Genomic DNA, 17,269 nt, shown 5'->3' with positions numbered 1-17,269 from the left:
GAGAGGGATGTATGAGCATCCCTCCTGGGACTGATGCCCCCGCGACCCGGCCCCGAATAAGTGGTTGAAGATGGATGGATGGATAGATGGACAAATATCTGACCTTCATCTAAGGATTGAACCCCTTCTCCTAATGGTCTGATCCTAGAGGCATCACTGATTGCATCATCATTAGGAGGTAGGTATATTGCATCACATGACACAGGGATTGTCCTCGATGGTTCAGCTTTATGACAGTCGGCTTCAGTCTGACATCTCAGAGCTCATGCTTCTCATCTCTTTTCTTCTCTCTGATCATGACAGTCATTGAAGAATTTGAACTCTGCTTTCCACAACTGCTCAACACCTCCTGCAGAAAGCCAGTGCAGAATCATCTTGAGATCATTTTCCTTTACAGCCTGCTACCTTGTATCTCTGTGCTGACTATTATTCTCAACCTGCTGGTCATCATCTCTATCTCCCACTTCAAGTACAAACGCACAAGAGTAACAAACTGTTAATAAATAGTTTGTATATCGAGCTTTTAATTATATGAGAAAGAATGTATAGACAATCAGTTTACTGTTATATTAACGTGCTTTAAGAAGATATTTGGTTTTGATCCATTGCTTAGTATTGAACATAATTGTGTAGCACTACTATTTTGACATGAAAGACATAATAGAATATGATTACATAGGATCTAAATCTTTAATGACAACTTTCTGGCATTAATAAAATTATTGCGTATTCTATTCAAAAACATTTTTTTATATATTTTTATATTAGATCATTATGTATGACAATGGATGAACTGATTGCTACTTGCGCTATCATGATGATATCCTTTTTCTCTAGGCAACTCCACACACCAACCAATCTCCTCCTCCTCTCCCTGGCTGTCTCAGATTTCCTTGTTGGACTCCTGTTGATGCCGATTCAAATTCTCCAGACAGGGGGCTGCTGGTTTTTTGGGACTGTGATGTGTGTAATGTTATATTACTCCTCTTTCATCCTTACCTCTGCATCAGTAGGAAACATGGTGCTAATATCAGTTGACTGATATGTGGCCATTTGTGACCCTTTGTGTTACTCCAGAAAAGTCACTGTAAAAAGAGTTCAACTCTGTGTTGGTCTGTGTTGGGCCTGTTCTGTGTTCTATAATGGTGTGATACTGATGGACTTCCTAAATAATCCAGATAGGTATAATTCCTGTTATGGAGAGTGTGTTGTTGTAATTACCTTCATAACTGGAGCTGTTGATATCCTGGTGACCTTTGTTGGCCCCGTTACTGTAATTATAGTTTTGTACATGAGAGTTTTTGTGGTGGCTGTGTCTCAGGCCCGAGTATAAATCCAGTGGTTTATGCTTTTTTCTATCCCTGGTTTAGGGGATCAATAAAACTCATTGTTACCCTTAAGATCCTCCAACCGAACTCCTGTGATGCCAGCATACCATAGGCATTCAAATATCACAGGGATTTTAAAAACATGTTTATTTTCAAATGTACAAGACTAGTGCAAAACAACCCATCCGGTTTACAAGATATTGACATTTATTCACTGCAAGTTGCATTAATATTCTTGATTAATAAAGTACTATATTATTGATTTAATATGAGTAACAAAACAAAATGGGTAAAATTATGAGAATAATGTAGATTAGAGGCTAAACTTTAGGTAGTATAGCTTTCACAACTTCACTGCTTTACATTTTGTAATGAATGAACCCTGGATGAAATATGCAAGTTCAATGAAAGTGACAGAACGTTGTCAAACATTTAAGTTAATGGTTAAACTTTAAATAACAATGAACAATTTGACAGTAATTTTGACTCTGGACACTCTTCAAACAGTGCGTGAGTTGTTTATGGCTACATTAAATGAGGGTGCTGAACTTCTGCAGGAACATGGACAGGCTATCGACCATCCTGTCAGCTACTTCTTGAGAAAATTCAATTCAAAATTTTCAAAAATTCAAAAATTCAATTCTACATCTGCTAAACTACAGCACCATCGAGAAGGAAGCTCTAGCCCTCTTACTTTACGTTAGAGCATTTTGAAGTTTACCTAGGCTCCGGTCCAAGTGTTCACAGACCATGACCCCTTGGTGTTTCTGTCACATATGCGTAAACTCTAACCATTGGCTCATGCGCTGGTCTCTTCTTTTGCAGGATTTTAATGTGCAGATCTCCCATTAGAAGGGTACAGATACCGTCATTGTTGAAGCTCTTTCAAGGTGATCTTTTGTTCAGTAGAAATTAAACGTTATAGGGGAATGTTTAAATCTTGGGTATGGGGGTGTGACGACTGGTGTCTTGTGTGTTGGGTTTGTTCCCTTTCTCCCTGTTTTCTGGATGCTCATTGTGGTATGCAGATTAGCCTGTGCCATCGCCCGACGGTGATTGGGGGAATGCACCTGTTCCGTCTCCTGATTGGCTGCGCCAAGGCCGTTCGGGGGCAGCAGGGCATCGGGTAGCGGATCCTCATCCTCTCCATCTTCCAACCAGCCACATATCGTTTTTTATGACCTGCTTAAGGAAATATTTTAATTCGTTTCGTTCATCTTAACAAGTTTGCCTTCTGTCATTTATAGTTCTTCACTTTGACCACAAGAGGGCATCAAACATTTACTGTCAAGAGATTTCTGAATATTTTATCAGCAATGGAGATTAACGTGTCTTACTATTTTAATTGTATACAATCGGAAAAACTGCTTAAAATGCTAACTAGCAGTAGTCCCCCTTTTCCCTTCTCTTTACAGTTTCCTAAAGGTGGAGTAAATGATTGCTCGTCTGGGTTCGGACACGAAGACTGAGGAAAACTAAAACATGTAATACGGCCATTGACCACAGGAGGGCAGCGTCACCCATACGTGTTCGTGTCCGGTGGTCGCTCAAAGTAAAATCATCAGACGAATAGGAAATATATTTGGTTCAATTTCACGAGAAAAGTAGTTTTTCATTTTTTTACATCATTTTTGAACGATTGTTACCATCCAAATAAAGACATGTAGGAAGTTTTAAGTGAGGAGATTCATAAAGTGTCAAAATCTGTTAGATTGTTGTATAAAAGTGTTGAAGTTGTGGGTTAAATCTACTGGCTGAAATCAATAAGAGGGTTTGAAATTTTTCACAAAAAAAACAAGAGAAGTTAGTACGGTCAAATAATGAAGGTTGTGAAAATAAGGTTTTGTAGTCTAAATGCCAGGAGATCCTGGGTTCAAATCCCACTGAGGGCCTCTCTGGTGGGCTCACTGTTTTTCTCCCACCTCTAAAAACATGCACTACAGCTGTGCTAAATTGATCAGAGGTATGAAGACGGGTAGTGATGTCTGAATGGCGCCCCATGGGGCTTCGAACCGTTTGCGACAATTGTGCAGAAACATGTAATTCCAGTACTCCGCGCCCCACAGCAGCACCGGCTTCATTCTCACGTCTGCATGAGTAACGCCTCATCATTGGTGACGTGTGTTACTGTACGTCAGGTGGAGGGAACACGGCAAACACTTCACCTGTAAATTAAAAATGTCGTGTGTGTGTGTGTGTGGTTTATGACAGTGTATAAAATTAAAAATTAAATCATTATTTTCCTACTGTGTGAGCCACAGAGTTTGAAAATAAGTTTCTCAGAAAACTTGAAATTCTCAAACACACACTTTGTATGTGTGGAGTCCGTTAGCTCAGCCTGGTAAGGCGCTGAGCAGGTGTACAGACATTATAGGTTCAAATCCCACTCCTCCTGTCCTTTTTCAGGCTGTTTCCTGAATGACGAAGACAAATACGCGCGTAGAAAAGGTGTGAGTGTGAACGGATCGGTAGTGTGGTGGGTTAGTTCAGTGGTCCCGAAGCCCCGGGACGCGGACCGGCACCTGTCCGTGGATCAATTCGTTATTAATACAATTATTTCGATTACTGACATGGTGATTATCAATTTAAGAAAAATAAGGTTGTTTATTGTCTGCATTTTACATAAAAACACTGCGGATGATTTATTATTAGACTACAGCCGTCCTGGCGTCTTTAACGATTATCGAGCAAATGAAGACCGTCAGTGAAAATATTGTTTAAGATGAAAAAAAAGAGAGATAGAGAGAGGACGAGAATGAACAGGAGAGAGAGAGATAGAGAGAGGACGAGAATGAACAGGAGAGAGAGAGATAGAGAGAGGACGAGAATGAACAGGAGAGAGAGAGATAGAGAGAGGATGAGAATGAACAGGAGAGAGAGAGATAGAGAGAGGATGAGAATGAACAGGAGAGAGAGAGATAGAGAGAGGACGAGAATGAACAGGAGAGAGAGAGAGGTCGAGCAAGGACGACCGGGAGCGAGAGAGCATGAGAATGAACTGGAGAGAGAGAAAGAACGGAACAAACAGGAGGGAGAGAGAGCGCCAGAGAAAAAGCGAGAGAGCATGAAAACGAACGAGAGAGAGAGAGATAGAGAGAGATAGAGAGAACGAAGGAGAGAGAGAGATAGAGAGATAGAGAGAACGAAGGAGAGAGAGAGATAGAGAGAGATAGAGAGAACGAAGGAGAGAGAGAACGAGAAAACAACTCGTCTGTTCTTGTTGACATCCTAATCAACTTATATGAAATATTTTGCCGGTTTTCTGTTGACTATATAGAAACTACTTTTAAATGACGTCACCGATGTGTAATTAATCAGTTTTATTACATTAGAAGCTGAATCGTGGAGTTCCTTCTGACGTTCTCCCGTGTGGCCAGCAGGTGGCAGCAGCATCACATCCCAGATCACACTTGGAGCTCCTCGTTTTTTGTTTTTTTTTATTTTTAATTTTATATACTGTTATAATCCCCGAAGGGAAATTAAGAATGCACACTCTAGTTTTTTATCATCTCGTTCCTGTTTTATATGATGGAGTCACTTCACACCAGCTTTATATTTATTTACAAGTCACATTATCGGTCTTCATATAGAAGAATAATGAAAACAAGGCTTTCATATTTATAAACTTTATTTAATTCATCTGAAATTTGGATTTCTTCAGGATTAAATAACATTCCAGCTGCATGGAGGCCCCCTCGCCAAACGTCATCAGTCACGTGGTTTGTCCATGTCTGAAGCAGGGTCCGGAGCAGTGGTTCACATGGGAACGCCCTACCTGTTAACTGTTCGCTACCCGTTAGCTACCTGTTAGCCACTTTTTCTCCACGTTTAATCTTCCGCCGTGTTTTTCCAGGTATTTCCTGGTTTCCGGCCTCCAGGACACTTCCGGTCCATTTCCTCCGGTTCACTAAACTCCAACCTGCGCTGGAGCCGGAAATCCACCTGCTTTATTTTCCGGTGACGTCATCCAGCGGAACGACCGTCATCACGGCTTGTTTCAGCGGGGCCAAACTTGGTGAAACACCGAGTCACCTCTCGGCTCGGCTAAACTCGGGAGTTTTCGTTCCTGGAATGACGTCATCATTATGCGTACATGACAGAGTCGGGCTGTCTGTCAGCTGGCCTGGGAACGCGTCGGGACCCCTCCGGAGGAGCTGGAGGTGTCTGGGGAGAGGGAAGTGTGTGTTTTCTGGATGGTTTGCCCACATCGTACGATCGTAAAACAGGATACATACGTTAAATATCGGTGTGCAGAACACTGTTTTCAAGATACACTTGAACAAAGAAAAAAGATCACATAGCATTTTGTGAATGTTTTACATACACTGTTTTACATACACCATACACTGTCACTTCTTTTTTTGCCTGGAGGGGGCTCTCGTTGGCCTGCCTGTTTAATTACAGGGGAAACCCTGACACACATCATGAAACCAAGTTTACTTGGAAAATAAAAGTTTTATTTTATTCAACACCGCCATTGATAAGTCATTCTATGGATGGTAGCCGGATTGACTATTCCAGCCTGGTAAATAAATGAGAAGCACACTTTTAGAATCACAATCTCCAGCTTTGTACAAAGCAATAAACACAAAAGGACATTTGATCTATAATGTAAACTCAACTGTACAAAAAAAACCTAAAGATAAAATCTTAATTTTGTTTATCTATGGTGAGACACACACAGCAGCAAATGCATCCCACCACAATGGACTAAAAGACATAAAAGAAGGAATCTCCTACGCCATGATTCATGCACAACGGCTTCTTTATCTCAGTTCTTAAACATCTCCAAAGATGAAGAACTTGCAAGATTTCTTTTTTCAGTTCATCAGTCATTGACAATGGACAGCAGATTACTAAGCTTCAGTGCGCAGGCCATTTCTTCCTCTCGGCTGGCCCAGATCTGTTGCTCCAGTTCCCTCGCTTGCCTCGCAATAGAAACAGGCCTGGTTTTAAGCCAGTTTGCTTTGTCTGACGGATCATCAGAGTCCAACTCCTGTTACAACAGAAATGCACTCATTTATGAGTCCGCCTTAGCTTTAATATATAAAGCTCTGTAGGTTACGCTGAATCTGCCACCTTCACTATCAGTGAGACATGTCATACCTGTGTGCCAGCAGCATCTCGAGGTCCAGCTGTGTGGGGATGTGTTATGGTTGTGGGCATGGACAGCAGGGTGGAGGATGGTATAAACAGCGCTGTGGACAAGTGTTCCACAGGTTCACCATCCACCCAACACTGAAACTGCTCAAAGAACCTGTAAAAAGTTGACACATAAATTGTTTTGAAAAAAAAAAGAAAAAAAAAAGCTGTGGTCAAATTCTATTTTAAAGTCTTAGCTGTACCTTTTGTTTTCAGCTTTCTCCTCCTCTAAGCTTTGGATGACTTTGTTGACCAGCAGCTCTTGAGCTGTGGGGGAGTGTGTGATGTCCAGCAGGGCTGTTGGAGCCTCAGGAGGCCCAACCATACTGTTGAACAACCTCTGTCTGACGGACAGGGGGGCAGGTGTGGCACACGATGCCGGAACTGTTTGAAAACGCAACTTCTTTTGTTGCGTTGACGCCTTCCGTCCACACGACAACGCAGATATCTGGAAGGAAAACGCACCTTGTTGTGATGGCTGGGTCTGGGGGCTGTAGACGCTGGACCCGCAACCTGCTGTTATCCGGGGGGCGTGTCCCCGGGGCCACCACCTCTGACGTCATGCATGTGCCCCGTGTCTGCAGGTACACACGGAGCTAAAACCGGCTATTCTCTCATGTAGATGTTACCCCGGTCCAATGATGACCACCTTATTGCAGGCTCCAGTGACGTCATGGACACCCACACTGTACAGGTACTCCTCCGGACCTTCTGTTCGTGACCGAACCGCTCAACAGCTCCGACATCAAAACCTCCTCGTTCCGCTCCGAAGAAATGTTCAGGGGGCCTCAAATAACAGCTCCACGTCGAAGATGCGTTGATAAACATGCTTTGCACTTCAATATTTGTTAGTCTGTTCCTTTTATTTTATGTGTAATAAAGTTTATTCATTCATTCATTCATTCATTCATTCATTCATTGACGTTCCTCACCAAAGACACCAGTTCCGGGTCGGACCGGGACGCGCTGCCTGCTGGAGGGAGAACTGTGATGGAGGTCGTCCTCCAGGAGGATCGTCCCGGTCCTCTCCCCCGTCCTTCTCGGGGTTCTGCTCACACCCGTGTTGATCACCCCACTGATGCACACACGTGTGGACGGGTCCTGACACGACGTTCACACCGACCGGCCTTCATCTGATCGATCATCGTGAATGACGTCAGGACGGCTGTAGTCTAATAATCAATCATCCGCAGTGGTTGGATGTAAAATGCGGACGTCAACAGACAAGAAACTTTTTTTTAATACATTGATAATCAATATCTCTGTAAACGAAATTATTGTAAGAAATAATTATAATAAAAACTCCATTCAAGTAAATAAAGCGGAAATAACGTAAATTACTCTTTGTTTCGGTGCGGCCCGGTACCAAATGACCCGCGGACAAAGACCGGTCAATGTATGCACTGATCCGTTCACTGATCGATTCAACAATCGATTCACTGAATTATTCACCGATTGATTCACCGATTGATTCACCGATTGATTCACCGATTGATTGACGGATCGATGGTCGTGTCTGTCGCAGCCTGACTGCCGCTGGGGCCAGACGGCCCCTCAGCCGACAGCCACCCCCTCAGTTGAGTTGAACTCGACTTCCATCTGTAGAAGCTTTGCTCAGCGACATCCCTTCACGGTGGTTCACCAGACAGGGCTGTAAAATAATCTGTGAGATCTCAACGCGGCTAAACAAATAAAACAGTCCACAATAAAAACCATCTTTTTCCTGACATTCCAGGGATGACGCCTGCTTTTCAGAACATTTCATCCAGGAAATAAAACCAACCGGAGTTCTGTTGTAGCATTTGTAGAACGATCACATTTTATTTGGGTATCTGATGACTTCTTACCTCACTGTTTCAGCTGTTGCTGGAAAAGTTTTTTAAAAAAAGATAATAATTCATACACTTTAAGTTCATGTTTAAAACTTGAACTGATTCTTCTATTTTTGGTAAATACTGAGAATGCGCATCACAATTGTATTAAAATATTATTAAGAATAATTCACTGCATAACAAAATACAGAACACAGATAAAATAGAAAATGTCCAGTCATGGTAAAACAACCCTGCACTTTGATACCCCACTCCCCCCATGCTGAGGCAACAGATGAAACGTCTTTGTCCACAAAACATTTGAAAGTAAGGATTCTGCCCTTTGAGTGGCTCCAGTGTCCTAATGGATAAGGCACTGGCCTCCTCAACCAGGGATTGTGGGTTCAAGTCCCATCTGGGGTGTTGGCTTTTGTGTAAATGTGCTGAATGGGGCCCCAGTGAGCAGTAACCTCCACTTCCGGAGGTTATGACTGTTCGTTAGTGCTAAATACTTATTAATGTCTATGTGAGTGAATTAGTGTTCTGGTTTAAAGTTGTGTGCCTACAGAGGCTTACACTTTTCTTTTTTTACCTGTACAGCAGTTCCAGTACAGACCAAGTGCAATCAACGGACATGAATGATATCAGCAGTACAACAATGAAGCAAGGCGGCACGGTGGCGCAGTGGTTAGCGCTGCCGCCTCACAACACTGCGGACCCGGGTTCGAGTCCCGCTCTGTGCGGAGTTCGCGTGCTCTCCCCGTGTCTGCGTGGGTTCTCTCCGGGTTCTCCGGCTTCCTCCCACCTCCAAAAGCATGCGCTTCAGGTTGATTGGCCGGTCCCAAATTGACCGTAGGAGTGTGTGTGAATGACTGTTTGTTTCTGTGTGGCTCCGCGGTGCACTGGCGTCGTGCCCGGAGTGTCCCCCGCCTCACGCCCTGAGACTGCCGGGATAGGCGCCGGCTCCCCCGCGACCTGCGTTTGCGGATTGAGCGGGTTAGAAAATGAATGAATGAATGAACAATGAAGCAACACTTGTGAGACCATCTTGTCACTGACGGAGCTGACAGCACAGACTCTCCTGATTTTCATCGTGGACCTGCTTTTTTAGCGCCGGACGTGTTTTTGACAAACGTAGCGTTGCGCTCCAGCGTCACAGTCCTCCTCCCAGACATGTGGTTCAGTTCTCATGTCCACTCCTGAGTCTAAACTGGTGTCTCGTCTCTCAGCCGGTCTCCGTCTCCTCTGCTGCTCCGACACGGCGTAATGGATCTCAGCTGCAGGTTTGCCCTCCAGTGATACAAACCAGGCCCGAGGAGGCTGAAGGGGGGGGATTTCAGAAAGTTCCTTCAACGCATGCAAAGAGTGTCTCTTCCCCCCAATTTTATTTAAAGTTCCTGGGACTGACACCGACTCCTGGAGGCTGAAGTGAGCCCTGGGTGTGTTGGTGGAGGTTCTCTCCTTAGGTGCCTCCGCAGCTTCTGGCTGCGTCTCAGTTTCTGTAGCCTGGTTCTGGGTGAGGGAGGGGGTCTGGATGATGCTGTCTTTACTCAGTGGTCCAGCGGGAGCACAGCTTGTGGACCCCGCTCGGGGAAGATTAGCCGATTTACTCCTCTTGAGCTGCTCTGGTTGCTCCTCCAAATGGAAGAACGCCGGAGCTTGAAGAATGGCAACAGGTTGGTTGTAGAGAAAGAAACTCTCCATCGGAGAGCATGGACCTGTGATCTGATCTGTGGTTTTATGCAAACCACTAAGATCATTCAGGCCGGCGTACAGCTCCAGTTCATTACACGCCATCTCAACAGTCACAGCGCCGGGGTTCACAATGATGCTTCCATTGTGTGCAGAAATAAAAGCGGCGTCGTGCTGATTGTCCCATCTTTCTGTGACTGATCTTTGGGGTCCATCCTGTGGGTGAAAGGAGTCACCCGAAGAGGCTTCCAAGGCTTCATCGACACGCGTGGAGGTGCTTTGGTCTTTTCTCATCACCGGTTGGATCCTCATCTTAGCCTCACTGAGCCATTGTCTGCAGACATGATGGAACACTCACTTCAGAACAATGCGACATCAAAATCAGCCCCTCATTCATTCATGGGTGGAAAAACTCAACCCACACGAAATCATCTGACAAATCAGTGGAAAAGACAACATACTGAAAAGAGGTACGCTGGAAAATAAGTAGCTATTTTCTAGAGCTCTCAAATCACTCCTGACAATTGGATTTGAGGCTTCAGCTGAAGCCTCGTGGCTCTGAGGAAGTGACAGCAATGAGGAAGTCATGGAGCCGTAATGGAGAAAATATGATGCATGCTAGATTTACAGACAGGAAGCAGGATTAGACTTCACTTTTCTCCTCAACCATTTCACTGACGATGAATCAAATAAGAACTAGCAGCTTAAGTATAGTTGTCACCCTGAAACAGACGTTATGGGATTGCAGCGTAATGCGGAGGATTCCATTACCTGTGATAAAGAAATATCCCAACCAGAAGACAGGTGACAATAACAAGCATTCCAACGAGGATCACCATCAGGAAAGAGGAATGGTGATCGATGAGGTCGAACGGGACGCTGAACCTGAAGAAACCTACATGAAAGAAATAAATACCAACAACCGATCATTCTGATTGGTCCTGCATTTGTTTTTGTGCTACTTTGACATGTGACATGTTTCAGGTAAACACTCACCTCTGGTGGAGGACAGAGGCGCGGCCATCCAGTAACCGAGGTGAGGAGCGCTGAAACTCCACACGAGGTCACCTTCCAACGGCGCCACCCTCCCCAGTCCTTTCCTCATCCATCCACCTAAAAGGGGGGGAGAAACAAACGCTTTAAAATAATTTTTCAGTAACGTTTGTGTAAATCACAAATAATAAATTAATACATTATTAATTCTAAGGTGACACACAGAGAATGAGTGAAAACATTTGGAACATTTAGCACATTTTCGTAATTCTCCAACCTCAAATTCATTTTTGAATCCTTCCTTTAATGGTCTCTGTCTGTCATTTGACTTACAACTCATCTCTCATTTTTCAGCTACATTTCTAAATAGAATACTAAAATTGTCCTCTCTTTTGTTTCTGAACTCCACGTTAAGGGCATCCAGGATCCCACTCACCGGTGGTCCGGTTAAAGAACCAAGCTGGTACGACATCTGAAGCCTGAAGTCCGGAGCTGTGGGGAACGCTGAGGCGGATCTGTATGGGCCCCGACACCTTTATCTCCAAGTCTCCTGAGAAGAGCTGAACGCTGACGGCCGCCACTGGGCTCAACTCCACACTGACGTGCCCTTGGAAAGGAGGAGGTAAATGCTGAGAGAGTGTTTGTGCTCTAAGACTAGTTATATACACATTTCACTGGGTAAAACTGTCTTCAAATAAATGTTTAAAACATTTTTTTCTGCTGGTTTCATGTCAGTGGTCAACAGACTGTAGTTCAACAAGTAACCACTAGATGGCAGTGTCGAGAAATAAATATATCCTTTTTCTTTCTTTTACTTACTGTATAATGCAAATTTCAGACTACAGATACAAATATCTGTCATGTTGGGTTTCAGTTGTCTGTGAAACAAACTGCTAACAAATGTAATTAAAACTATCAACATTTAAATCAGCGCTCCAGCAACACAACTCTACCTGATCGACTGTTAATGATGCCAAAAGTGTTCAGAAAGCCGTCCTCTGATGGCGGCTTTGGAATGGTCAGGAAGGCCTTAACGGAGGAGACGTTAGCACCATCTGACAGGTTTAGGAGGTACTTGGGGAACTGCACAGCAGGCCGTGAGGATGGATCTAGAAATAAAAGACAACATGGTATGTATGTATGTATGTATGTATGTATGTATGTATGTATGTATGTATGTATGTATGTATGTATGTATGTATGTATGTATGTATGTATAATGTTTCTTTAGATGCTGGTCTTGCTCTAGCCATTCGCCACTTCGCCATTGGCAAAGTAGATTCCAGATTGGCTACAAGGTTTGAAGGCTGTGTAGCCTCAGTGGCGTTCTTATTTTTACAGAAAAAAGGCTAAAACTTACAACTTTTTCGCTCGCTAGCTCCGCTCGCTATTTCCCCTAGCGAGCGGAGCTAGCGCTGCTACTTCCGCTAGCCTGCGGCGCTAGCGCTGCTACTTCCACTAGCCTGCGGCGCTAGCGCCGCTACTTCCGCTAGTGAACGGCTCTAGTGAAAATAGCGCCGCTATTTCCGAATGCCGACGGAATTTAGCCGAAGCATGCCGACAGAAATAGCCGAAGTGACCCGAACGCTCCCGATCATTACATATGCACTGGGGTCATGACCTCCTCTCGTCCAATGAAAAACAAAAATATTGTTTTTTTCCAAGCTGAACCCGTGAATTGGTGTAAGACAAGGAGAGGACCATCGATCAAAAGAATCCAGTGTTTTCTAGTAGAGTTTGTGTTAAAGTCCTCATTAATAAACAAATGGTGAATGCTGGGGGGGGGGGGTGGAGACAGACCGATCAGAAGGTCAATGAAAGATATTATCAATACTTGTTAGTAGTCTTAGACTTTTGTTCCCTCTGACCAGCAGGAATAACCAGCGATGATGTAAATGTGTTTTCACCTCGCTTGATGTTTTATATGTCTTTTTAAATTGAAATGAAAAATCCTGTTGTTGAATTAAATTAAATTAAATTAAATAAACCATGACATACCAATGGTGTTGGTGGTGGTCAGAGTTAAAATGTCTTCTAGTCTCAGTAAACTACCAGTAAACACTGAGTAATATTTAGTCTGACTGTATCTTCAGAGTGAATGAAGTTTTCAATGGTTGAATCTCACATTCATTCCTGCATAAAGTAGGACAGAAATAAAGAGAGTTCAGCTTCAGCTGCTGGCTTTAGTGGGTTTTTGGAGGGAAACTGAACACAAGATTTTGCCCTCAGAATGCAGGACACCATTTTCTCAAAAATTTCACAGGGGAGCCCCCCCCCCCCCCGCGAGCGTTGGTCGTCCACGCGCTGCGCCACTGTCTTGGACACAGAATGTGGCTTATTGTGGCTTGCTCAATTCTTTTACACTGAGCCACAGTGGGTTAGTCACACTAGCTCCTGGTTCAAGCCCAGAGATGGATGTGTGCAGTACAGTCACTGAGACAACGACAATGAAATAAGACAGAGAAATTCAAACATTCATATGAAGCTGTTAGTATTTTACCAGAGGATTTTCCAGTGATGAGGACAGAATCCTCAAAGAACCAGATGTTCCCTTGATTCAAAGCCAACAGAGACACGGTCACAGATGTAAATACTGCAATGATGACAAGAGAGGAAGACATCATGCCAGATAAACATGAGTACTGTTTTTACTGTAATTGAATTCAGACACATGCGTGGAAAGGATTGTAGATTCTCCTTCATTAAGTCTTACTCGGCCTTCGGTCGGGTTTGCAGGGCAGCAGGGTGCTGACGTAGCCGTCCCTGCCGGCCACGATCGTGATCGGAATCCCTGTGTGGTACAGAACACGAAATAAAACCCCGCCATCCTCCGCAGTAACAGCCGTGCTGGTCAAGGTGTAGTTGGTGTAGACCTCCACCACTGCCTGGCTCAGGCCTCCACGACTCAGGACATCGTTGACCCGAACCTCCAAGCTGAATGCAGAACCTGGAGGAAAAAAATTATAATGTTATTGTTAAGTCAACGAAACAGGATCAGTCCAGCCAGGTTCATAAGAGTTAAGAATCATTATCTATGATCAAAATTTTAAAAAATTCTCATTTTTGTGCTTGAAACAGCACAAAAATGACGCCTTTTGGACTGACTTGTGTCTGAAAATACCTGGTATGTAAAGCTATTAAAAGATTCTGCTGTTTTGCATAAAGAACAACCAGACGTTTTCACGTCTTTGCAGCAAAGAGCTTCGGGCCAAGTTCCAATTAACCTGGACGCGACCTTATTGACAACACAACACCAAAACCAATTTGCGCTAAAGGAAATCAATCACTTAATCCCTTAAAGGTGGAAATGGTAAAAGTGGCAATTTAGTTCATCAAACGTTGACTCAAAACAGCTTTGTGCTAAAGAAGTGCGGCACTGACCAGCCTCACATTCTTACCAATCCAGGCACCGAAACACGGAATCGAGTGTAAGTACATTAAAAAGCAATGCCACACTCAGGCCTCGTTTCTGGCAGCGCAGCTCCATCCCATCGACCCGTAGACGTGATAATAAAAACGTTGAAGCCTACGAGGGGTCATCGGGGTTCACTGCTGTCAATGTTGCACAGAATAGAGATTTTCACCACTGAATGAGTTTAGTATGATTAAAGACAGCTGGAAAAGACCATCTGCGAAACCAACGTTGTCCAGTGCCAAAGCTAGTCCCCCCACCTGCTGCCCTGCTGGAAACATTCTCCTGAACTATGGTGGGATAGTGAGCTTTGGGAGACACTTGTTCATCTTCAACCCTCCACAGTCAGTTTCTACGAGCTACAAGTGCATTAAAAAGTTGTTGTTGGACTTTTTCCACAGTCAGCTAATGGAGCTTTGTGACAGAGTGTCAGCATCACATTTGCTTTTTGCTCGTAATCCTGCCAGAGCATTGCTGGAAAGCTTCTGCTTTACACGACCGGCTTTCGCAATATTTCACAAACGTCAGAATCGGATGATCTATTTTCACTGCCCCCCGCCCCCTCCTCGACAATCCCATTTGATCAGAAGCAGGATCTCCTGGAAGGGCCCCCCCGTTTCCACCTGCAGAGACAGACGAGAGGATGGAGGACAAGATGTTTTGGACGAGCAGCCGAGGGTTCTGGAGGGCCTGGTGGGGGCGGGGGGGCACTGCATCTGAAGTCTGAAGTCGAGGTGCCAGATTGCTATAATCTCCCCATTTGGTGAACTGAAACCTGCCACAGGGGTTTATGGAGTGGATTAACTGGGCCGTCTGAGACCACTGAGGCAGAGGAGAGTTACTCCACGTCATGTGCGTGATGAAGACTGAATGCTGTCCTAGTCCCGCCTCGGGCTCCACAGACGTCTTATTCTGAAGGCAGGTTGGAAACCAATCATCTGAGTCAACAATGTTTGTTTTTTAGTAATTCTGACATCACACAAATCACTCTTTATCATTGTGAGCCTCATGCCCACAGCCCACGGGAGTGTTTTAATGCTACACACTTAACAAATTAAATGAGGACATATTACAATAAAATATGACCGTTTTTTTTGTCATTTCTCTTTAGATCCACAGGGAGGAACACAAACTGGTCAACAGATGGTCCTACAGGGACTTATCTGTGGTGCCCACCCAGCAGCCCCCTCTTCACAATGTTTGTGTACTGGAATTAGGCCATACCATCAACTGATGGAGGGAACCACTTTAAATACGTGGGCCAAACTGGCTTCCAGTCAGCAAAATCCAACTGGAGGGAGGTGGAACTCGGGCACTGTTGTGCGATAAACACGTCCTCTTTTTAGTGAACAAGGAATGACAACTCAGATGTTAATGTCACCATCTGTTCAAAGAGAGGAAATGTTAAGTCGTTTTCCCTTTTTCTCTAGTTAGAGTAAAAAGAGGAGCGGAGGTGGAGGAGGAGGGTTGGCAGGATGGCACCACACTTGGGTAGGCTTCCAACTAACAGGCCAGAGGATCACGTGACGATGGCAACGCACTCCCACGGCAGCGTGAATTAGTCACGACACAGTTGAAACAGCGAGCAGGGCCACAAATCCGTCTTTACGCGCAGCTCAGCTCTAAACAAGGATGCGGAGCGCCTGCATCTCTGCGTGGGAGGATGGAGGGGGGGGGCACATGATTAAAAACAGGAGGGAGGACAGAAGCCGAAGGAGGTCAGGAGAAGAATGAGCCTCCTGTATGATCATAACCAGTGACGTGGAGGAGCCCTCTGAGCGATCAACGCGCCTGTTGTTGTTGCGCGCAAAATGAAATTGCGTTCTTGTTGTCGGCGATGTAATAAAAAGGGGGTTGATGGATAAGAGGTGACCGCGTTCAGCTCCACGGGGCATTTTATAGGTGGGAAAAAATCTTCCAACAGATGGCCTACAGCTCCTCAGTGAGGGCGTCTGCACTGTTAGAATAACACAACGAAAATAAAATACGACTTCCAGCCATTATGCAACAGGCCGGACGCTTTCTTTAAACGTGAATATGAATCATCGGGTGTTATAATAAACTCCAAACACACCTGACGCGGGCTGGAGAGCCTCTTCTGTCACGTGATCCCGGTGTGAAAAGTTTCCGTCGTTAACATGCAGCGGGTGTCGCGTCGGAGTCAACTCTCCCGCAGCTTCCCCAGTCCCGCATGAAATCAGCGCAAACATGACGCACACGAATGAGCGCATGTCTTCAGGAGTGGACGACCGGCGGCGTCACAAAACCCGTTTTCATCCGCACTGAAGTTCAACACGATCAGACCGCAGATCTGTTCCCACCGTCACCGTTCTCCTGTCAATGGCCCGAAACTCCTCCCCTTTAACCCCCCTCATCCATCCATCTATCTATCTATCTATCTATCTATCTATCTATCTATCTATCTATCTATCTATCTATCTATCTATCTATCTATCTATCTATCTATCTATCTATCTATCTATCTATCTATCTATCTACATGTATTCTACACGTTTCTGTCAACTCATAATATTTATATTAAATTGATGAAATATGTTAAAAATGATTATAATAATATTTTCACCTCACTATCCTCTTTTGTTCTTACAACACGGTTAATTTCAACGAGGACAGAACGTGTAAACCAGGGTGATTGTGAACACATTACAATACGCACGTTCGGAACGCTTAGAACTCCCAACACTTGCATTAATCGGATTCTGCCACTAGATGGCGACAATGTAATGTTACTACAGTCTGCCAGGAACCACCCATTTCCTCCAATAGCAGATGATCTCTGATCGATATCACCAAGACGGTCATTAGTATTTGTTAGTTTTTCATGTAGATGGCGTTATGCTTCTGTCACTGACTCAATCCATACAACCTGC

At 44.4% G+C, this 17,269-nt stretch overlaps 1 protein-coding gene and 1 pseudogene across 1 annotated transcript; both read right to left on the bottom strand.

The window, feature by feature from the left end:
• Positions 1 to 5,107: 5,107 nt before the first annotated feature.
• On the bottom strand, positions 5,108 to 7,264 carry LOC137605350 (germinal-center associated nuclear protein-like). The gene is made up of 3 exons (XM_068329977.1): positions 6,674 to 7,264; positions 6,435 to 6,585; positions 5,108 to 6,324 (listed from the first exon to the last, which is right to left on the bottom strand). Exons 1-3 carry the CDS (start codon positions 6,793 to 6,795, stop codon positions 6,157 to 6,159), a joined length of 441 nt encoding a protein of 146 aa, XP_068186078.1. The 5' UTR covers positions 6,796 to 7,264; the 3' UTR covers positions 5,108 to 6,156.
• Positions 7,265 to 8,322: 1,058 nt separating this feature from the next.
• On the bottom strand, positions 8,323 to 16,693 carry LOC137605159 (protein FAM171B-like; annotated as a pseudogene).
• Between the last annotated feature and the right edge of the window lie 576 nt (positions 16,694 to 17,269).

Source organism: Antennarius striatus, chromosome 12 (assembly GCF_040054535.1).
Source record: "Antennarius striatus isolate MH-2024 chromosome 12, ASM4005453v1, whole genome shotgun sequence".
Taxonomy (NCBI): Eukaryota; Metazoa; Chordata; class Actinopteri; order Lophiiformes; family Antennariidae; genus Antennarius; species Antennarius striatus.
Note: the sequence above shows the minus strand (reverse complement) of the source record. Positions and strands in the feature narration are given on the sequence as shown.

Excerpts from the sequence above, each read along its gene's own strand:
- LOC137605350 (XM_068329977.1), bottom strand. The coding sequence starts at position 6,795 with ATGGTTGGGCCTCCTGAGGCTCCAACAGCCCTGCTGGACATCACACAC. Across the intron at positions 6,586-6,673 it reads GAGAAAGCTGAAAACAAAAG|GTTCTTTGAGCAGTTTCAGT; the intron begins GTACAGCTAAGA and ends AACTTTTTACAG. Across the intron at positions 6,325-6,434 it reads GAGATGCTGCTGGCACACAG|GAGTTGGACTCTGATGATCC; the intron begins GTATGACATGTC and ends CTGTTGTAACAG.